The sequence below is a fragment of the Nuphar pumila genome, chromosome 2 (genome assembly GCF_984573655.1).
Source record: "Nuphar pumila chromosome 2, dmNupPumi1.hap1.1, whole genome shotgun sequence".
Taxonomy (NCBI): domain Eukaryota; kingdom Viridiplantae; phylum Streptophyta; class Magnoliopsida; order Nymphaeales; family Nymphaeaceae; genus Nuphar; species Nuphar pumila.
The window spans coordinates 110,982,799-111,007,215 of NC_143250.1; the positions used below are offsets into that span (position 1 = coordinate 110,982,799).

The following is a 24,417-nucleotide window of genomic DNA, read 5'->3' on the forward strand; positions in this document are numbered from 1 at the left end:
CAAAACAGACTCTAAGCGCAACTGTACAATGTAAGTCGCAAGAAAACAATTAGAAGGTGTTATAAATATCATGTGAATCTTCTTAATTTGATTTTAACCATATTTAGATATTTATAACGTATTTATGTAAACATCATAAGGTTCACAACATACTTGTGTACTTCATAATGTTGGAACAAATATGTTACGAAGGGTAAAAATATCTTTAAAAAAGTAGACATATAAAGAATTTAGACAAACTATCAGGCATTTTCGAAATCATGTCATTTTACAAGAAAAATAAGGTCATTTTCTGAAATAAAATTCCCAAAGCTGAAACCAATCAAAGCTCATGTAAACAAAACTTTGTGTACATTCATCAGTGTATTGCTCCTATTTTCTTGTTCTAATCATAGGAAGACCGTTTCATATCTTCACAGCATAGCCTATGATAACAACTTCGAAGAAATGGCACAGAACTCTTAATGATGTAGCCACAAATTTATCTGTATGACTGCAACAAGGTACAGTTGCCTTATGCTTGCTTAGCAACTAGGGCTGGAAAACGACACCAACAACCCACTGTTTGGCTCGACCCGATTCATTTCGTATAGGCTTGTTTTATATATATATATATATATATATATATATATATATATATATATATATATATATATATATATATATATATATATATATATGCATACATTATGTGTATTATATATACATGGCGTACATATTATATATATTTTATACAAGCATTATGTATGCATTATACATATATTTTATATAATATCTGGCTTTAATAAACAGTAAAAAACAACTTTTTTAGAAAATGATGCAATCATGACTTATATGCATCTAATGTTTTGGTATGAATGAATTGAACGATTCCTCTATTCGTTGATGATGCCATGGAAGCTAAAGCTTAGACTGTACTCCGAGGATTTAGATTATTATTTAGCATTCAAAATAATTATCATTTCACCCATGCATTGATGAAACCAGCTAATATCTTGAGAAAGGTGAGGTATCTATGAGATTTTTTTTTTCATTCTTTAAAAGATCCACAACTGGAGATGGAATGAACCAAGCTGACGTTCTTTAGGGTGCCTAGGCATGGTTGGTCATAAAATTGTTTGAGTTCAAGCTTGAACTTGATTGGTTTTGTTCACAAGTGCTAAATTTTGACTTGAGCCGATCATTAAGTTCAGGGCCTTTATATAGCATTTGCAAGAAACACCATTACAAAGAAATACATGAATGATATCCAACTGTTTTTGTTTTTTTGTTGGACTAAGGAAAAGGCCCATATATTGGCAAGCTTCTAGCAAGTAAAATCATAGTTACTTTAAAGGTAAATGGATACAGAAAGCCAAAGCTAAGTGAGTGTCAAAAAGTAGTATGAAGTAGGAGGAAGGATTTGTTTTGAAAGCGATTGTGAAAGCGTGTTGTTGAGAAATGATTATGTTAACTGAGCCTGAATCATGCTTGAAAGCACACATTAGACACACTATCTTTAAAGCGATAGTTGCTCTACTTAAAGCCCACTCTTTGGTGCAATAGGTATTCATGTAACTTCCTTTCCAAAATATAATTGAGTTTTGGCTTAATTAATCGCAAAGGTCAACCCATGTCCTACACTGGGCTAGACCAAGCAACTCAATACGAATAACCTTAAATAGCCTCTTGACTCGACATAGGCATAACCTAGGCTCAACTAAGGCAATCTCTCGACTAAATCAATGTTTAAATTCACTAGTGAGAGTGCCTATGAGCATCCACACACATTAGGGTTTGAAGAAGTTAGGGAGGCTAAGGAGCTCAAAAGTTTGAGGAAAGAAAACTCATGACCGAGAGAAGTGAGGAAAGAAGAGAACTTGGGAGGTGATAATGAGAATGAGAGAGAACTAAGGTTTATATAAACTTCAGCCCAACAACTAGCAATAAAGAGCTTAGGCTGGCCAAACGGCTAGGAGAAGGTAGGTTACAGGTCAAGCTAAGTCCAATGACAAAAAGGCAGTTAAAGGGTTGAGAATGACCTTGTCAAGTCCAAAATGATCCAATCTAAGGAACATAATCAAAAGTCAACAATCTTAAAATAAATAGGGTGATCAAGGTCAAAATCATAGGTCAAAGGTTCAGAACATGATTGGTCTAAGACTTTGAGATAAAACCATCTCAAGTACAATAAAAAAAGGTCAATGTTTAAGAATGATCATGACCAAACTAAATTGAACCGATCGAGCCAAACAAAAACCTAAACCTAAATTTAAGTCCAAGTCCAAAATAATATTGGGCAAGTTCAGGTCATGGTCAACTGTGGCTCAAATGGTGCAATGGACTAGGTCAAAACGATAGGTCAGAAGCTCACAACATGATTGGCCTAAGACTTGAGGATAAAACTATCCCACGTACATAAAAAAAATGGTCAAGGTTCAAGAACAACCATGACCAAACCAAACTAAACCGAGTGAGACAAATAGAAACCTAATCCCAAATGTAAGTCCAAGTCTAAAGTTCAAAGTTAAATTCACAAGCTCCTAAAGAGCTCTGTCCCCAAAAGCAACTCTAACCCATAATAAACCAAAGGAAAGTTTTCACACTCTTCAATACGAGGCTAAACAAAAAGGAAAGACTCTAAATGGCTAACTTAAGAAAAAGCAAGAAAATAGGTGGACAACTTAGGTGCTAAACCCTCATAATTTTGAGACAAAACCCCAACGCAACAAAAAAGAAAACGTGAACTAAACTCTTGACAACCCGGTGTCAGACTAATTGGTTAAGAGACACAAAAATTACCATAACCAAGCCAAACAAAAACTCAAAAGAGCGACCTTAAGTTTTATAAACTCAAGGAAAAGTTCTCTCTTCAATGTGAGACTAAACATAAAAGAAAAAAGCATAGTTATCACCAAAAGACTGACTTGAGAAAAAACAAGAAAATAGGTGGACAACTTGGGTGCTAAATCCTCACAATTTTGAGACAAAACCCTAAAACATGTAATAAGCCAAAAAATAAAATGTGAAAAAAACTCTTGAGGTCCTACCCACCAAAGATAAAACTTAGCATAACAATTTTACAGCCCCGTGGTGTCTGCCTAGTTGGTCAAGAGAAATGTTGAGACGTTCAGCCTTGGACATTATGAGTTCAACGCCCCTACCCACACCCTGCAATAGGTATGGAACTGGGGTTTACCATTGTAAAGTGGGGCCGATTACAACTTGATCCTGATGGTGCCTTGTCAATAAAAAAACAAAATCTACACAATTTCACAAGACTGCAATAAAATGCAACAAACTGCTAGAGTCAAGTTGCTAGAGGTTGATCACCGCCGCTTGTTTGGTAGGAGATGTTAGTGCAAGTCACCATGTGTTGGGACGTTGCAAGTTCAAAACCCAATAGTTTGTTGTGTAACTGGTGGGGGTCTGCCTAACCCAGCTTGCCTTTCAAAAAAAAAGTTGCTAGAGGTTGGTGTGGAGCCCTTGGAGAAATATTGCTTCCTAGCAGGAAGGTTTGGAAAAATGAAAAGAATATCCTGTTATTGATAAAGGAAGGTGGGAAGGTGCATTATGAGAATTGAAGTGGGAAGAAAGGGGAGGTACATCCAACTATTTTTTGAAAGCTTAGCTCTGTCTTTTAAAGAGGGCCTATTCAAAAGAGATTCTAGTGCCTCTTGGAACCCGCCTCCATTGATATCTTTGCCTTAAAACAAAACAATTAAAGTTAGACTAATGAAAAGATTAATTTTGGTGAAGGTAGGTGGGAGGAGTATTAAGAGAGTAGACGTGGAGAAAGAGGAGGCACATCCAGTTTCTTTTTGTTGAAAGCTTAGCTCTACGCTTGAAAAGTTTGATTTGATAGACAGATCTACATATAACCAAACAAAATGACATGTTCATGAACCATTTTTTTTCTCTTTATTTCTTTCTTTCTTTTTCAAGGAGCCAATTTTGGCTTGCTTTGTGTTTAACTTTTTTCATTGATGAGCTTACACAATAACTACTGAAAACATTTCTATGAAATGCATAATGAATGATGAAGTTGAAAGTTACCATTCAAGGCTTCATATTTTTCATATGATTTATTTTGCTTTATTCCATAATAGGAAATTCTCCCAAGTATCCATGCCAGCAACATTATTCAACTCTTTTCTTTTCATGGACAACACTCAACTATATTACCCAAATTTCCTGCCTATGTTCATTTTATCTAAAAATGTTATTTGCACGATAACAGAAGGCGCGACCACCAATCTTAGTTTGAATGGGGTGAGATTAATGAGGTTCCAATCGATCAACTTAGCCAGACATTCCTGTCCATGTTAATTCTTGGAGAAAACCAGCCTGTTATTCTTAGTGTAACCTTTATCCTTTCAGTATGGTTGTTCCACTTGATACCATTGGTTGTGAATGAATGGCTGCCCATCTTGCTTTGATTAGGGTGCCATTAATGAGGTTTCAATCAATCAACTAAGTGAAATATGCTTGTTGATTTGATTAGGGTGCCTATTATTCTTATAGTAACCTTTATCCATTGAGTGATGATTTTTTCCACTTCACCATTGGATAGGGGTGTAAGAGAGAGAGAGAGAGAGAGAGAGAGAGAGAGAGAGAGAAAGAGAGAGAGAGATGAAAATTTGTTTGGATTGGGTAACTCTGGAAATCACACACACACACCTCACAAGATTTAACGTGGTTTGGTCAAACTGACCAACATCAACGATGGGCACTCTCTCTCTCTCTCTAATTCACTCAAAGAGGAGGAGCTGCTCTTGATCTTATATAGAGATTTACAAGTGGTTTATTATGGATTATACAATCTTTTTTCTTTGGAATCCATATGAATATGAGATTTATACTTGTTACAAAATGTGATCTCATTAGGAGTAGATGTTGAGTCATCGTTGACCTTCATCTTCATCATCTTATTATGTAGGGACGTTATCACATCCTTAGGAGTCTTGTTGAACCCAACCACATTAGATGGGTTGTTATCACCATGGTCATTGAATGTGGACTCTCCTTAATGTTGGATGTATGTGGATGAGGTATAATAGTAGTAGGACTTTCCTTGGATAGAGTTGGCATATCAGTAGGCATCTCCTTGGCATTATATTGAACCTGATATGAGATACTACCTGAATCGTTCATCTTAACACGTCCCCTCAAGCCAACCACCAAGAGATTGAGCTTGTCTCTAAAATATGTGAACTTGGTTATAGAAAGAGGTTTGATCAAGATGTCAACAATTTGATCTTGAGATGATGTAAACTTTACCTCAATTTCACCTTTAAAAACTTTTTTCCAAACAAAATGTTAATCAATTTTGATATGCTTGGTAGGAGCATGAAAAACTTTTTTAGCAGCAAGATAAGTGACACCCAGATTATCACACTATAAGATAGAAACTTTATGAGGATCAACATTTAGCTTAGTTATAAGTTGTTTAAGAAATGACTTTGTATTCAACTTCTGTACTAGATTTGGCAAATGTATGCTATTTGGATGAGTTCCATGATAACAGATTTGTTCTCATATAAGTTAGATAACCACCTATAGACTTACAAACATCTGGGCATCCAACCCAGTCAACATCAGAAAAAAAAAGATTTATTGACGTGATGTCTGAGATTAATTATGCCCTTCAGATAGCGCATAATACTTTTTATGTGAATCCAATGACTCTGATTTGGTTCATGCATGAACTGACATGCTTTATTAACAGAGTAGGAGATGTCAGGGTTGGTGAACGTGATATATTGAAGCTCCTCGACAATGCTTTTGTATTGCATGGCATCCTCTAACAATTTGCCACCTTCTTTTGACAACTTCACATTAGGTGCAACTGATGTGACCATAGGTTTGCAGTTTGTCATATCCGTCTTAACAAGGAGATCCATAATATATTTTCCCTGACGACATAGAACAAAACCTTAGGGATTATGAATGACTTCTATTCCCCAAAATAATAACGGGTTTCAAGATCTTTAATTGAGAACTCACATCCGAACTTTTGTATGATATACATGACATATTCATATGAGTTCCTTGTAATGATAATGTCATCAACATATATCAGAATAAATATAGGTAAACCAGGATGATTGGTAACAAACAATGATAGGTCAACCTTAGATTTAGTGAACCTCAACTTTTCTAGGTAGGTGTACAACCTTTCGAACAACACTCTAAGGGGCTTGCTTCAAGTCATAAAGAGCATAATTGAGTTTACACACAAAATCAGGAAGAGTCTTGTCTTCAAATAATGGTGGTTAACTCATATATACTTTTTCTTTTAATCTACCATGAAGAAAAACATTATTAACATCCAATTAGTTAATTTTTCATTTCTGACTGACAACAATGAACAAAATCATTATCATCGATGTAGATTTGACTACAACATTAAAAGTTTCAAAATAATCATTCCCTTCCTATTGACTATAACCTTTGGCCACAAGTCGAGCCTTATATCTGGTTATGGATCCATCAACATACCTCTTAATTTTATAAATCCACTTGCAACCCACCAAATTAGAAGTTTTATTAGGAGGTACTAAGGTCCAAGTTTGATTTTGATAGAGAGTTTTAATTTCCTCTTCCATGGCTTGATGCCACTTGGGTTCAGATGAGACTTGATGAAACAAATATGGTTCTTGTTCAATTCAGCTAATTTCACTCAAGAGGAAAATAAGGTATTTAGCTCCAAAAAATAGTCCTGGTTTTAGGGTTCCATCTTGGGACTTAGTAACCATGTGATGAGTTCTAGCAATAGGTTGTTGAGAATTAAGAAGCAAGTTTAGGCGAGCAGATGCAAGTGATAAAAATTGGATGTAAGTAGGTCTTTCGGGGTGATATTCAAGTTTAGGTTGTGAAGTCTCAGATGGAGACGGTTTGGCTTCGGTTGGGGTGTCTTGGGGATGACATGCCATTTGGAGTTTCTCTAAGACTTGTGAGAAGTAAAGGGTTAGTTAGTGACACAGGATTGTTACGATGCTTTTCAAGACCTATGAGACCTTTAATTGGGTTGACTTTATGTTCTTAAATCCAAGTGGACACATCTTGGGCTACGATAAGATCTTTTCTATTAGCATATTAAAATTGCCCTTCATCAATTATGACATGTCTAGACACAAAGGTTCTCTTGATTACAGAATCATAACACATATATGGTTTGTAATTGGATCCATATCCTAAGAAGACACATGGTTTAGATCTTGGGTTGAGTTTGGTTTTAGCATAGGGAATCAAATATGAGTAACACATGCATCCAAAATTTTTAAGATGCTTATAATTTGGGATCCGACAAAGAAGAAGCTCATATGAGGACTTATTATTTAGGTTGAGAGTAAGAAGCCAATTTATGAGGTAAACAATCGTCCTGAAAGCATCAACCCAGAATCTAGGGTCCAAGGAAGCATGAAACATCAAGTTTAGGCCAGTTTCAATGTGTTAATGTTTCCTTTCTACAACTTCATTCTGTTTTGGGGTATGAGAACACGATAACCAACGTTTGATTCTAAAAATTAGTTAAACATGTGACTGACAAACTCACCCCTCCATCACTATGAAAAATCTTAATCAGACCACCAATTTATTTTTTCACGATATTTTTGAAATTAACAAAACATCATATTTTTTTTGCAAGAAGAAATAACCATGCAAACTTATAGTAATCATCAACAAGTAACAAGTAAATTTTGAATCCTTCTCCGGGATAACATAGGAGCAGGTCTCCAAAGATTGGCATGAATAATCACAAGATGAGCTTGAGCTAAATATTCAACCTTATCAAAAGGTAATCTATGAATTTTACTGACAACAAATAAAGAACATATCTGGGACTTATTACTAATAAATGAAATAAACTTGTTTTTCTCAAGAGTTTCTAAAACTTTTGAGCTCAGATAACCTAAACAATAATGCCAAACTTTATCAGAGAATCTAAATTTATTACTATCAACTTTAGCAAAATTAACCTTAAGAGATTATTTATTTCTGTCATGTTGTCCACACGACCATGAGTAGAGCCCTTTCTTACTCAATCCTCTTAGGAGAGTAGTCCCGCTCTAAAGATCTTTCACACAAAAACCATTAGCATCGAATTGAAACAGACAATGATTATCTTTTATGAACTTAGTTACAGATAAGATATTTCTTTTAATACTAGGCACATGAAGGACTCATTTTAATGAAAATTTTTTATTTCTAAAATTTAGAGATAGATTACATGTGTCAGAGATAGGAAGATGTATTCCACTGCCAACCATAACATCCTGGCCCCTAATAGTCACCTTTACCTGTTATCCCATGATTCTCAGAAGTGACGTAATGCGTGGCTCTAGTGTTTGTGTACCATGCTACATCTTGCATACTGCTAATGGCCATAGCAATGAATGCCTTCGGGATATCATAGCAGGTTTGAGCTGTATGATTCTTTCATTCACAAAACTGACATAATTTGACCATCTCTCTGACTATTCTCACATTGAGGTGGCCTTGACCGACCCCGATTATCTCTATTGTCAAAATTCTAAAAATTTTGAAAGAATGGGTTGGAATGACCTACCCCTCCTCTACCACCTCGATCCCGACCATGCATTCTTTGAGAAAAGAAGGTTGTGGCTGAGGTATCTGACTATTGGGATGGTTTTGGGTTTAGCATGAACAATCACTTTTCTTGATTTATCAAAAGATTATAAATTTCAGAAAACTTGAGAAGCTTTTCAAGAGAGGATATGGTAATAGAAGCAGTAAAACTCTAATAATCACGACTTAGACCATTTAAAGTAAATTGGACTAAATCTATATCTAAGACAGGTTCATTGACATCATATAGAGTCTGCTAAGAACATGACATAATTCATGCACTCAACCATACTCTTTTTTTCCTTCTTAACATTCTGAAGATCATATTCTAATTGAAAGATCTGAACACTTGACTGGGATGCATAGGATTTTTCCAATGCAATCCAGGCTTCTTTAATAGTTGCGACACGAATAATTTGCCCCATAACGGGTTTTGTAATTGTGGCTTTGATCCAACTCAATGCCAGTTGGTTTGCCTGCTTTTATGAAACAAATTTAGGATTAGATTTTACCTGATTATTTTTTGAGACAACGTGATTTGGCGCAGTGCAGGAGCCATCGACATACTTGAACAAGTCCTGACTAAACACCACTGACTCGATTTGAGATCACCACAAGTAGTTGTTTTGTCTAACTTCAGGGACACCAAAGACGAAAATACATTCCACTGAATTGAGGAGTCATCACTAAGGAGGATGAGTTGACGCCATTGCACTAGAGAGGAGGGAGACGACTGTCACTCAGGTTTTTTTACACATAGAAGTCATGTGGCTCTAATACCATGAAAATTTGTTTGGATCTGGTAACTCAGAAAATCACATGCATACACCTCACACAAGATTTAACATGATTCGGTCAAACTGACCTATGTCCACGATGGGTATTTTCTCTCTCTCTAATTCACTCAAAGAGGAGTTGCTCTTGCTCTTATATAGAGATTTACAAGTGGTTAATTATGGACGCTAGGATCTCTCATCTTCTTGAAGTCTATATGAATATGGGATTTATACTTGTTACAAAATGTGGTCTCATTAAGAATAGATGCGGAGTCCTCATTGATCTTCATCTTCATCATCTTATCATGTAGGGACATCACCACCTCCTTAGGAGTCTTGTTGAACCCAACCTCATTAGATGGGTTGTTATTACCATTGTGCATTGAATGTGGACTCTCCTCAACATTGGATGTGGGTGAATGCGGCATAGTACTAGTAGGACTCTCCTTGGATAGAGTTGGCATATTTATAGGAGTCTCCTTGGCATTGGATTGAACCTGATGTGAGAGACTACCTGAGCCGTTCATCTTAACGAGAGAGAGAGAGAGAGAGAGAGGTGGCAAAGGTGTCACAATCCTCTCCTGAAGCCGGTGATGAAATTTTGAGGTGTGAAGCATATTTAAAACTTGAACAATAAATCCCCATCTAGTCAGCATAGGCCCGAGGAGCAGGGGTCCTAGCCTCAGAGTTTTACGCTGCCGGCATGATGACCGTATGTATGACAGGCTCCGCCAACACAATCAGGTCTTCGGGTTATAAATATAAAAAAAATCCCCATCTAGTCTAATCACAATGCTCAACCTTCATGTGTATATTTAGCATTTTACCAATAAGGTCGTCAAAAAAACAGAGGAAATGTAAACTCAGCAGTACTGATACACGCAATGTAAAAGAAAAGAAATTCTAACAGCAATAGCAAGGAAGAATCACAAAAGAACTGCTAACAGCAATTGAGCTCAAAATAACTGCGAACAATACATGAGAAGGATTGTCGAAACATGAATTGTAATTTGCATAAACTACCCACTAAAAGCTGAGGCTAATTTTGTATTCCAAACAACAAAAGAAACCACAATCATGGGGAGACCACTGAGATGCTCAAATCAAAACAAAGAGCAACCAGTGAACAACATATTCCCCACCACAATAAACAGAGCATACTGCAGATGTCAAATTTGTTGCCACAAGGTTCTGTATGGAGCAATTTCAGACCAACACTTCCAATGCGGATCACATCACAGATATGGCTCACATTGGACACACAAAATCTCCACTGCTTTCAATATCAATGTCTTCATCTGCATCTATTTCGTCAAGATCAATGCTACCACCAATCAACTGGCCACAAAGCTGTGGCAACTCTGCAGCCTTTCGTGCTTCTTGTATAATCATCGTTATTTCTTCAATACCTTGAGGAGGATCATAAGGACTGTCATTCTTGAAATTTTCTGCTACTCCTTCTATCAATTCTATTGGCAAGTTCTTTAGAAACCATGGGTGATTTTTTATCTCAGGAATGGTTATTCTCTGTGACAAACAGTGGAAAAAGAACATAAGGTTAACTATTTGAGTCTCTAACATATGCTTTTAACCACTTCTAGTGATAATTCAAGTGGTTTACCTTCTCAGGGTTAGTGACAAATATCCGAGAAAGCAGATGTATACATTCAGCAGAAACACGCACATAGTTTGGAATAGAATAGTGGACATTGAGTATCCGCTGTCAAAATCCAACCTCTCTGTTAATGCTTCATCAATGTTGCTAAGCAGATATGTATGAAAAAGAAAGTTACCCCAATTGTCTTTCTAAAGTTCTTTGGTTCCTCTGGATCCTCAAAAGGATAAGCACCAACAAGCATCACGTATAGGGTAACTCCACAGGACCAAACATCAGCAATCTGTTACTTTCATGAATTGAACATTAGTTGGTCTGTGAAAAGCAATAGTGTAAAGTGAATCATTTAAGAGAATTGTGAAATTAGTGAGGGTTAACCTTCCCGTCATATTCACGTCGAGCTAGGACCTCCGGAGCTATGTAAGCTGGTGTTCCTACTGTTGACTTAGGCTGAGAATGCAAAACAGCCGACTGCAAATGCAGAGAGCATCAGTACAGTGAGACAAATAAGAGAACTTTCTTTACTAAATTATACCTTTGAGTAGCCAAAATCACAAATTTTAACTCGAGGTGCTGCGCTCCCATCCAACAGAGTGTTCTCAAGTTTGAGATCTCTGTGACAGATCTCCTGCAACAAATTGTTAGAGGCAAAAGCTAGTACAATAAATTAAAACAATAGATGCTTGGCGATAAACTTCAAAGATCTATTTACAAAATACTTCATGAGGGCAGAGTATGCACCATGGAATGACAATAGCTGACACCTGATATCAGTTGTTGAAAAAAAAATCTTGCCTGTTCCAAATGCATGTGACCAACAAACCGGTTAATTATACAAACGAGACTTGTATCAAATGAATCAGAATATATTTATTTTGTAGTAAACAGGATCCTATAAAACCTCATCCTCACTGAATCTCCCAGCATTGCATATTCTCTCAAAAAGCTCGCCACCAGCGGCATATTCCATTACTATGGCTAGATGAGTCGGTGTAAGCAGCACCTGGAACAATCAAATTTAAACTATATTGATCTTATGAATGAAAGTAATATCTGCAATGAAGCATCTTTATGACCGAATGGTTGCTAGATAACAGGAAAAGTACAAAAACAAGTATTGAATGAATTCGCAGTACTCTTAACACCAACGAAAATACAAAAGAAAGAACATTTTATAGCTTGCAGAGCCAGAACACCGTAAATCCAAGAAGCTATTTTATAGCTCCCTCTGTGCGGTTCGAACTTGGGTCTCCTCAGCTACTGATTTAGTTATCACAATCAACCCAGATAAACATCACTCGTGAGTATGCCAATTTGGTCCTGTTAAAGAATTGACAGGCACAGTTTCAAACAGTCACCAATAACGCTAACAACCATGGATACGCGTCCGAGGATCACAAAAATTTACAGAAGATTTTGGCTACACAGAGATCCTGACCCTGTTGTTTCAGTCCAACAGGATAATCACATAACTGTATGACTTTAATTTCTAAAGCGCATCCTGTCCGCCCTTCATCTCCCTTCCAATTGACAAGAGTACCTTGAACAAAGGTCCTATGAAGGTTCAACAATAACCAGAGTACTTTGAACAAGAGTACTTTCTGCATAACAAGGCAGCTGAGAGAAGTGGACAAAAAGGAAAAAACACACACAAATACAATGAAACTCTATAGAAAATAGATGTCTCCAAGAGAATAACAGCCATAAACATGATTTTTTTTTGTGGCCTTGCAGAACTACGATAAAAAGGACTACAATATGATAAATGAAAAAAAATGCAATTATTATGAAGGCATAAACTTTATGAGGCAAATTTCTTCTCTTTCTAATCCCATAAACACTACATAGTATGCAAAACCTTTCCTTAAACCGTAATTTAATATTTTTATCCAAAAACAAGCATACCACTTTCTCTGTTCCAAACATACTATAAATTCTATCCAATTAGCAAATTTGGAACTTTATGGAATCAATGAAACATTACCTCCTTAAACCGAATTATATTGGGATGTTTCAAAGATCTGTGGTTCATGATCTCTCTCTGAACATTTTCATCAATCTGTCAAACAACAGTTCTTCAAAAAACAGAGCACCCACAAATCCCAGTTCTCCAAATTGAGCCACCAACAAAACAGAAAGAAGAAACCAACATAAGAGGAGAAAAAAACCTCACTTTTTGGCCTCTCTCAATGTACTTGACAGCAAACAACTCCTTTGTTCTCTCATCTCTCACCAACTTTGCAACCCCAAAATTCCCGGCACCAATATCCTTCACCAATTCATAACGCTCCATTTTTCCTCTGCACCAATAGAGAATAGTGATGGAATTGAGGAAATAAAGAGCATCAACTTCTCGATTATCAATCTTCTGTTTGAAATAGAAGCAGGAAGATGGCAACGTTCCAAAGGAATACAAACAATTCTGACAAGAATGAGTATAAATTGAAAAAGAAAAGCAACGAGAGAGAGAGCACTCTAGTGAGTCGGTGGGGGCCACGTCGATGAAAGATCATTAAAGTCCATACCGTTCACGGTGGCGCAAAGTTTGAGACAAACCGGTGAGAACCGACTCGGGACCTGTCTGAATCTGGTTTGAGCTACTCACTCGGCCTTGGTCAAACCCGTTGAGCTCGGCTCAGGTCCAGTTTAGCCTTGCTGCCTGGTTCAGTAAAATCTTGGCAGGAGAAAATCTTGCTATTTTTTGAAAAATCTAGTTTTTCTCTAAAAAATATAGGCATGTATAAAAAAATATAAAAATACATGAAGACAGATGTAAATAAAATGAAAATGATTAGAAAGAGTGTTTTTATTGAGTTAATATCATGACAAAAAGCAATTTTCAAAAATAAGCTGAAAATATGTTTTTTTTGGGCATTCTGTTAGCTTTTTGAAAATATCATTGATAAAATCACATTATTTTCAAAACATCACCCATATTTGTTATATATCAATTGAATCATATCCTCTTGATTTCGGTTTTCCATTTCAATGGTAGATGGCACACGCCCATGAAACTTGGTTCTTGGACTTGTTATGCAAACTACAACTGAAATAACGCAAATCACTAGATAAAGAGAAGAAAGAAAACATGACAAAATACAAGACTTTTGTGGTTCTGCACTCAGGCCTGTATCCATGGCGAAGGAGGAGCAAAAATCTATTACCAAGATTGAAGATACAGCTCCTTGTCTAACAGGAGCAGTTAGGGAACGTCACTTTGTGTTGGGACATAGCAAGTTCGAACCTCAAATTGTATGGTTGTGTAACTGGTAGGGGTTTGCCTAACCCCAGCTTTCTTTGTTGAAAAAGATGCAAGATACAGAGCTCTCCAAACCCTAATCCTCAATACATCAAAAAGCTCTCATGCTCAACTTTCAAAGGAGATTGTTATACATATTACCAAGGGCATAAAACCCTAGTCAGTACAAAAAAAAAAAATTATAAATCTAGACAAATTCATCCAGTCTTTTAGGGATGGCGGTGGACCCGAGGTAGACGGGGCACAGCTCCGCCTCACCCCGTTTGGACCAGTGATAGAGGACATAAAACGGGAATGGAGATTAAAATCAAAACCCGTGTGGAGATGCAGGGATAAACTTACGCTTTCCCCTGCCCTGCCCCATCCCTGTCCCGATCCCCGCCTTGCCCCACCCCGTCCCCAATCCTTCTTTAGGGATGACAATATAAAGAGGAAAAATGAGGTCCCACCCCGCCTCGCTCCGTTTGAACTGGAGATGGAGGATATGAAACGGGGATGGAGGTTAAAATCAAAACCCATGCAGAGATGTAGGGTAGGATTTTGAGATGAGGCGGGGGTGGAGACCTTGTCTCTTGCCCCTGCCCCGATCCACTGCCATCCCTACAGTCTTTGGCCTAATGGTCCGAACCCTCCAATACCACCACAAACCTCATTCAAATTTCTCATTGTATGATCACCAAAAATATTTTCAGATCGGATCATAGACTGGAAGGAGTCCAAAATTTAAAACATCCACAACAGAACTATTTTCCCTTTTTTACAAAGAAACCTCACCTAAAATTGGAGACCTAGTCATACTAGTCTTAGTACCTAAGGTCTTTTATCTTAGCAACATAAAACTTCATGAGCACCATACCATCTTGAGCCCAAAGTAACCTCTTGCTTTGTGTTGCCCACACAAGCACTGGAACCCAGTGTGGGAAACTATCCATGAGACGAGACCCACCTGGGCAACTCCTTGTAGGTCAAATATTGTTTGTGAACTTAGACGAAGGAGACCATGAATATTCCTCCTTTTGAGTTCACCCAATAGGTGTGCAACTTAGTCCTCCTCTAAGCCTTAGCTAGGTCCCGTGCATCTCCATTGACCCGATACACTTGGTGTACCCTGAGTCCTCAAGGTTGGCCAAAAAAAGAGCACTCACTCCTTGGCTCTAAGGCTGGTAAACCACCCACACTGACCGAACAGGGCATGTTCGGGCTCAGCTCTTTTACCAGTGGATTGAGCTTGTGGTTCGACTCATGTTCGTGTTTAGCTGAGCTAAGCTTGAGCTCAGCTCATCCATGAATGAGACGAGCCAAACAGGAGCCGGCTCATGTAAAAGTATTTTATATTAAACTTAATAGTTATATTCCATGTATACATTATTTTATTTATTTTTATATGTATTTTATGCATTCATATTTTAATATATTATACTTAAAATATATATTACTCATAAAAAAATATACGAGCTCTCTTGAGCCAAGCCGAGCAGAACACCATGTATTCAGGCTCGACTCATTTAAGTCAAACGAGCTGCTCGTGGCTCAACTCACCAGCTATACGAATCGATCAAGAAGAACGAGTTCGCGATAAAACCGAGTCACGAGCTGCTCGTTTCGTTGACAAGCCCTACTTGACTCACCTATCAACCCAAACCTTACACGTGTGCCACCAAGACGTGGCAGTTCACTTTCCCATGGGAAAAAAGTAGGGCAAATGGCTCAAAATGAGAGTCGCAAGTTTCTTTAAAAAAAAAAAAAGAATCCCAAGTTGGGGCAAGTTGATGTGAAACAGTGAAAGACCTCAATTTGTAGTCTTTTCGTTTAAAAAAAATAACAGAATTTTGACTTGGCATGAATAGGCTCAAAAGAAATGATTTCTTTTTTCACAGGGTGTGGCACACGTGTATAAGCAACAGAGGAAGGTCCAATACAGAACGCGCAAGGAGGGTCTACTTTTTTGGGATAAACTTAAACCATGAGGAATTGAGGATGTGACAGTCCAATGTGTCAATGGGTCGGGTGTGACCCGATCCAGGTATATATACAAGTTCTGATTAGGGATGCAAACGGTTCAGATCCGGAACAGTTAAATCGTATGGATTCAGATCAGAATCTGACTCGAAACAGCCATGAATTGCAAAACCTTCATCTTGAATCCGACCCATTTGCATCCCTAGTTATGATAGTAATAAAGAAGGTGGGATTAAGAATTCGGGTCGGATCCACAGGGCTCGATTACAATATGAAGTTGGGTATGATTGTGAATTTTCATACCTGACCCCGACCAAGGTTCTGGTTAGGGTCCACAAATTTTCAATAAGGAAAACATATACATTATTATTTCATTGGTGTTGGACTGGGTCTGGTTTAGGACTCCAGTATGGTTTTTCCTACAGTAGGTCTCGTCGGAAACCCAATACCAGCACCTTATATTGGATATAGGTTTGGATCCACCCATGTTCGGTGAAGGTCCGACCAATTGACACCTCACAGGCCATGTACTTTAAGGGTTTGAACAAGATCAAATCAGTCTACCGCCCATCAACCCATGTCCTACACGTGTACCATATCGAAATCTGGTTGTGATGTCAATTTAGTTGGATTCATATCTTGATCCAACATCATCCACTGTTGAAAGTACTCGAGTCAGGATGTCACTAGAGGATATAATAATTGAAGTTGATTGGATCTGGATCCTCCACGTCCCAATCAGGTCATCAACCTTAGTTGGATTCAGGCTCAGATGGAGCTTGATCCGGTGCTGCAAAGTCCCGTTTCTCCAAAATTTGCATTCTACTTAGGTCAAAGTCTCGTTGGATTTGGATCACGCAATGGATCCAAATCCACATAAAAATTCAATAATGCACTTTGGATATCATTACACTCCGAGACCATTGAACATGACTAAACAAGCTTAATGGACCCACTATGAGGTCTGGATCCATGTATTGTCTCATTGAGCAAGCCTCATATCAATCATGCACCACATAAGTGAGTCACGTGCCATGTTGCATGGTTTTACGTGTATCTGTGATATAATTCAATATTGTTGCAACATGAGTAGATCCAATGTTGTAAGGATTTTTGAAATATGTGACTTCGTTCGTAAGTAATGCACTCGTAGGATGCTTGCCACTTGGCCTCGTTGCGGGGTTATTTTTTAGTTAATCTATAATAAATTAGAGTATTTACGAATATGCCATTGTGGGCAATGAAATAATCAAATATTGTTGTTAACTTGTTACATCATTCTAAGTGGATCTAATTATGACCCTCGCTCAATATGCTGACATGGAATACGTCCCTTAGAAAATTTCTTGTTGTGAATGGACAATAATTGTAGAGATGCAAGTGGGTCGGGTATGGGTCAAGTCAACATTAATTAACCCAACATGTCTCCAGCTCTTGTAAAGTGAAATGGGTCGTGCTATCCGACCAAGATCTGACTGGACGTTTGTTTGGTTTCAAGAACAATCTGACAAGAACCAACCGTATATGGTTCAGATCAGGTCCGGATTCAGATACCTACTACCCTTATCTGATAATATGAGTTTGGGTCTTAGACGAACTCCCCAATCCATTTGCATTCTCGTCTCCTCAATAATTGGTTGCCAAGACGACCAATTTAGAGATATTAATGGGTTGGGTCCTAAATGAGTCAGACCAAGTGGTCCATTTATGCTTACTGAGTTGTCCACTAGGAAATGCATTTCCTGTACAATCACTATATGTCCAACTACATAATTTTGACAAAAAAAAAAAAAAAGAAAGGTCTTACTTTTTTTTTTAAAGGCAATCACTCTATAAGAGTTCCTTGTCATAAAAAAATTTTTTTTAAGTGCCAAAGGTCTTACTTTTTTTTTTTAAAGGCAAGTTGGGGTTGAGCATACCCCTACCAGTTATACAACTAAACCATTGGGTTTTGAACCTGCAACGTCCCAACACAAGGTGACATGCACTAGCTGCTCCTAGCTACCAGACAACTGGAGCCCGGTTGGTGCCAAATGTCCCACTTCCAACCATAGATTTGCAAGGATCATAAAATTAATGAGTGTCCTTTATGCCTTTTGAAAGTAGGGCCCATAGTTTTTTTTAGATAGAAAAGTATGGTCATAGTTCTCCCAAAACTTTTAAGATTCCTTTCCCAATCTTTCAGACTTCTTTTTCAAAAAGTGTTTTAAGGTGCTTTTTTTTCGCCTAACTCCATCCTTTTGAACCAATGGGGCTCCGCGTGGTTGGTAGGAGCTGTCAGTGCACGTCTCGGTGGGATGTTACATGTTCAAAACCCAATGGTACGTTGAATAATATCTGGTAGGGGTCTGCCTAATCCCAGCTATACTTTCAGAAAAAAAAAACCTGAAAAAAACAGCATAAAAAATGGAATGCACAAAAATCAGCAAACAGTATGCACGAGTTTAATTCAGTTTTAATTTTATAAAATGGGGTAAAAAAGATGGACATATTTGACATTTTTCCATGAAAAATAAGATAGGGTACAGGAACTATGGGATTCATATTAAAGATTCATTATGGTCTGGACTCAAGATCCAATCCAATTGGATTTGTAATTGTGTTATTTTTTTGAAAAATATTTTCTTTAGATAAAAAATTTGTGTTCTAAACGCTTCACTCAAAAGAATACATTTTTTTGCCATTTTTTTGAATAAAGATAGAATTTCAGTTTTTTTTTTTTATTTTCAAAGTTTTATTGAAAAGAACGTGTTTTAAATGATGGCTTTGAGTGACCAACGGAAAAGAACAGGAATATATATATAAACAAACAAGATGGAAATGCTTGGCACATCTAGGCACGTTTGAAAGTGGGAAAATGCTAAGAAAAATATAAAGTCAAAGAGCAAAAGTGGCAACTTTTACATTCTTTTAAACAACAGAAATAAAAAAAAGTATTTTTCCCTGATTTTGATAGAAAAAATTCCTCCATTGTAGGTGAAATTTTTTCTCTGAAAAAACATTTTCAGTTTTGAAGGAAGCCCCCACCCTAATCAAAACATTGCTACATTTTTCTAACCTGATTTTCTCATGTGGTACTCACTAGAGAGATTACTTTTCATAAAGAAAAGTTTTATATGAAAACTTCTCGTAGGCAATTTTCTTTTTCCTATGGGATTTTTCTTTTCACTTCCAAATGTGCCGCTATTGTACCTTGCTAAGTAACTGCTATACAAGAAAAAGGACAAAGAAAAGAGAATGTCATAATCCCCACACAATATTGAGTACCCTTATCATCTTTGTCAGAGAACCGGCTGAAAATATTCATGGACCATGGTGCAATATTATATACATAAACGGTCAAAAAATAATTAAATAAACAACCTCTCTAAGACTAGTTGCATAATCTTGTAAATTGTAATCTTCCATGAAAATTGAAGCATGTTGAAATCTACAACCTTCATCATGTAAAATTTAGGCCTTGTTTGTTTCGTTCCCACGTAAAGAAAAAGCTTTACATGAGAATGACATTGATTTCTAAAAAGTACTGCTATGTAGGGATGGCAGTGGACCAGGGGAAAGCGGGGCCGTTTGGACCGGGGATGGAGGTGGGGACGAAGGTTAAAATCCATCCCCGTCCAGGGATGGAGGCGGGGATGGACGTACACATTTCCCTGCCCCCGCCCCCACCACGATCCCCGCCTAATCCCCACCCGACCCCGTCCCCGCCACTTTTCCCCGCAATAGCCCCGCCCCGCCTCATCCCCGTTTGAACCGGGGATGGAGGACGTGAAACGGGGATGAAGGCGGGGGTGAAGCTTCAAATCCATCCCCACCGGGGATGGAGGTTCTAATCTTGAGGCGGGGTGGGGGTGGACCGCCCCGCCCTACTGCCATCCCTACTGCTATGCTATGCGAAAGTTTTTTATGTGAAAACTTTTACGAGGGAGGTATGAACGAATAAAAATTAGGTTATGGAAAAAACTGAAGCTCACTTGTGCGGGCATGACACCTTTAGGATGTTTGTTTCATTCATGGCAGGAATGGACAAACTCTCTCCCATGTAAGTTGCATACAAACCAGGCCTTAGTGGATTGCTTTTGAATTTAATGGGATTTCCTCTTCACGCTTGCAAGGTCAGAAAAAAGCTATCACTTTTAATTGTTGTTTTCTTTTTAATAAGCAAGTTCAAGATAGCCCCTTGGAATTCGACTCTGAGACCTATCAATTGTGATTAGGGGTGTCAACCCTAATCAACACACCAAAAAATCAAAACAAAACCGTAAATAAGTGACCCAAATCCTAATAAACATCAACCCAAAACCTCATGAAAACCCTTAAAATTCTAGGTAAAATGTACTTACTTCAAAGAGAGTGGGGTGGGGCCTTGGCTGCTAGACTGGCAGTCAAGGTTCAATTCTCATGGGGGTCGCTCCTCTGTGCAAGCCAACACGTAGCATAGTTCCTGGGAAGGAGTCCTAGCCTTAGAGTTTTACATGATCGTAGGTATGACAAGCTGAGCCAGCATGACCAGGTCTTCGTGTCAAGTGCGGCTTCCTCGGGTTATAAATCCAAAAGAAAGAAAGTTGTCCTCTAACACTTTGGTGCAAATGGATCTTCCAGCAGGTGGGTGAAGGGCTGCTCTGTCCCCAACAACTATGGAAGGGTCGATTGTCCTCCAACCGGTGAAATTTGGTTTGCATCCAACAAGTGAGATTAGAGGGTTGATGGTGGAGGCGGAGTCAGGATTCTAATCTAGCACAAATACAAAGTAAAATAAAAAATAATTACTAACAATGTCTCTTTTAGAAAAATTACTAACAATATATTTCATAAAACCAAATCAAAACCCCATTTTCTACTAACATCATAAATGGTTAATTTATGCTAGATAAAAAAACCCTAATATTCTAATCAAAATCAAATCACACAGTATTCATGGATTCATGTTGAATGGTAATTAGAAAAAAATACAAAAACCTTAACTATAAACTAAACATTTAAATCATTGTAAAAAATGAATCAAAACTAATCATTACAAATAACATATTTATGCATTTATATTGAGTAATAAAAAAACAATAATATTCTAACCAAAATCACATCTTGAAATATTCATACATTCATGCCTAATGATAATTCAAAAAAAGCATAGAAAACCCTTAAAGCATAACTAAACATTTATGTCATTTTAGAAAAAACCAAACCAAATCCCTAATCCATACAAACATTATAAACTATGCATTTATGAATAATTAATTAATAAAAATACTTAATATTCTAACAAAAATCAAACTACATAATATTCATGGATTCATGCCTAATGGCAATTAAACACACACACCTTAAAACCATAAACTAAACATTTACTTCATTTTAAAAAGAAGCCAAATAAAACCTTAAATCATAACAACCATCACATTATAGATATGTTAATTGAAAAAAAAACCCTTAATTAAATAATTATGTCATTTTAAAAATAAAAATAAAAACATAAATCTTAACAAAAATCAAAGATTTAAGGGTTTGATAACCAACATCAAGTATTTATTAATGAAATCATGCTTAATGATAATTAAAAAGAAAATACCAGATAAAAAACCCTAAAACCTTCATTATATATTCGTGTTATTTGAAAAATCCAAATCAATACCCAAAATACTAAAAAAAATCATAGATTTATGTTAATTAAAAAGAACAAATAAAAGCCTTAATATTCTAACAAAAAATCAAACATTTATTATTCATGCTTGATGCTAATTAAAAAAAAAGATCACCCACATATAAAAACCCTAATTAAACATTCATACTATTTATCCCACATTGCCTTCCGGTACGGGTGGTTTTGACATTGCCTTCCGGTACGGGTGGTTTTGTGGTATACAGTGATGCGTCGGGGACTGGACTGGGTTGTGTTCTTATGCAGCATGGAAAGGTCATAGCATACGCTTCCCGACACCTAAAGGTGCATGAGAAGAATTATCCCACACATGACTTGGAGTTAGCGGCAGTAGTTTACGCACTGAAGATTTGGCGCCACTACCTTTATGGGGAAACGTTTGAGGTCATGTCCGATCACAAGAGCCTCAAATATATCTTCACCCAGAGGGACTTGAATTTGAGGCAACGTAGGTGGTTGGAATTCCTAAAGGATTACGACTTCTCCATCGCTTACCATCCGGGTAAGGCGAATGTGGTGGCTGATGCGCTTAGTAGAAATGCGTCAGTCACAGCAGCTAGCTTGATTGGACGCAGTTGGAATATGGTAGAGGAGTTTGTACGATGGCAACCTTTTTCTGATGACTCCGAGCGCATCCTTTGTGCCGGAATGCAAGCACGACCAGAGATCATAAATCGAATTGAGGAACTCCAATCAGAAGATCCGGACTTTGAAAAGTTGTGCGAAAGTGCTCAGAAGCCAGAAGCGCAGTTTCGCCGGGAGGAGGGCGAAACCATTATGTTCAGGGACCGATGGTGGGTTCCAAAAGCGTTACGGGAAGAGTTGATGGGTGAAGCTCACAGGTCGAAGTATTTCGTTTACCTTGGTTCCACCAAGATGTTCAAAGATCTTCAGAGGACTTATTGGTAGAATGGGATGAAACGGGACATCACGGAGTTCGTATCTCGGCGTCTTACTTGCCAGCAAGTGAAGATTGAACACCAGAGACCAGGTGGTCTTTTGCAGCCTCTTGAGATTCCAGAGTGGAAGTGGGATGATATCTCAATGGACTTCATCGTAGGGCTGCCTAAGACCCGACGACAACGAGATGCCATATGGGTAATTGTGGATCGTTTGATAAAGAGTGCTCATTTTCTTCCGATCAAGATTAGTCAAAGCTTGGAAAGCTTGGCCGATCTCTACGTGAAGGAGATTGTTAGGCTTCACGGAGTGCCTCGTTCGATAGTGTCAGATCGAGATCCGAGGTTCACGTCTCGATTTTGGCGCCAGCTTCAGGAAGCCCTTGGCACTACCTTAAAGTTTAGTACTGCTTTCCATCCACAGACAGACGGGCAGTCAGAACGAACGATTCAAACGCTCGAGGATATGTTGAGAGCATGCGCTTTGGATTGGGCAGGTGATTGGGACAAACATGTGAAGCTTGCAGAGTTTTCTTATAACAATAGCTTTCATGCTAGTATTGGTATGACCCCGTATGAAGCACTGTATGGCCGACCGTGTAGATCTCCGGTTTGTTGGGATGAGGTTGGAGTGAGAGCAGTAGAGTCTCCAGAAATTGTCCAGCACTATGCGGATCAGGTGCGTTTAATTCGACAAAGGTTGATTGCAGCTCAGAGTAGGCAAAAGAGTTATGCCGATCTGCGGCGTAGAGAGCTCAGTTTTGAGGTAGGCGATCACGTGTTTGTTCGAATCTCGCCTACGAAAAGTATCTTCCGGTTTGGAAAGAAAGGAAAGTTGAGTCATAGGTATGTTGGACCTTTCGAAGTCCTTGGACGTGTCGGAGAGACTGCATATCGGGTAGCACTTCCTCCTCAGTTTTCGCAGATTCACGATGTTTTTCATGTCTCGATGTTGAGAAAGTACGTACCTGACCCCTCACACGTAATTCACTATGAGGAGATCGAGGTACAACCTGACTTAACAACGGACGAGAAGCCGATAGAGATTGTGGAACGCCAGGAAAGGGTACTACGCAGTAGGACGATTCCGTTCGTAAATGTGCGATGGTAGCATCATGGGCTAGATGAATGCACTTGGGAGCCTGAGGCAGATATGCGTCAACACTACCCTCTTTTATTTGGTACGTTCTAATTTTGAGGACGAAATTCTTTTAAGAGGGTAGGGATGTAAGATCTCATGTTTTCAGATCCTAGTCAATTCATGAAAATTTTGAAATTTGGCCAAGTCTGGTAAGAAAATCGTTTGAGACTCGAGTTTTAGACCAAGATCTTAGAGTTTGGGTTTGACCCAAGTCTCATCATCAGGGTCTAGACAAGCCAATCGATGTGTGGCAAAGAGTTTTAATTTCAACCTTTAAATTCAAGCAAAATTCAAGCAAAATTCGGGTTATTTTAGAGCGAAACTCAGAATTCGATATTCATGTAATATATCATTGGATGCGCCTCAAAATTCTGAGCGCAATGGTATTTTACTTTTTCAAATCTGAGTTCTGGTTGGCCCAGAAATCACGTTTTTCTAAAATTTTAGCAGTTTGTTGAAACAGACCCGAAATTGGATCAGATTGCATCTAAGGCGTAAGATCCAAAATTTTTATGGATTTGGGTCCTAGGTAGGTCCT

The 24,417-nt window shown here is 38.0% G+C and overlaps 1 protein-coding gene across 1 annotated transcript; it reads right to left on the reverse strand.

Moving 5' to 3' along the window:
* Positions 1-10,414: 10,414 nt before the first annotated feature.
* LOC149846734 (serine/threonine-protein kinase SAPK2-like) lies at positions 10,415-12,994 on the reverse strand. The gene is made up of 8 exons (XM_089998126.1): positions 12,947-12,994; positions 11,864-11,965; positions 11,704-11,757; positions 11,498-11,590; positions 11,341-11,433; positions 11,141-11,245; positions 10,969-11,067; positions 10,415-10,874 (listed from the first exon to the last, which is right to left on the reverse strand). Exons 1-8 carry the CDS (start codon positions 12,992-12,994, stop codon positions 10,596-10,598), a joined length of 873 nt encoding a protein of 290 aa, XP_089854252.1. The 3' UTR covers positions 10,415-10,595.
* Positions 12,995-24,417: the final 11,423 nt, after the last annotated feature.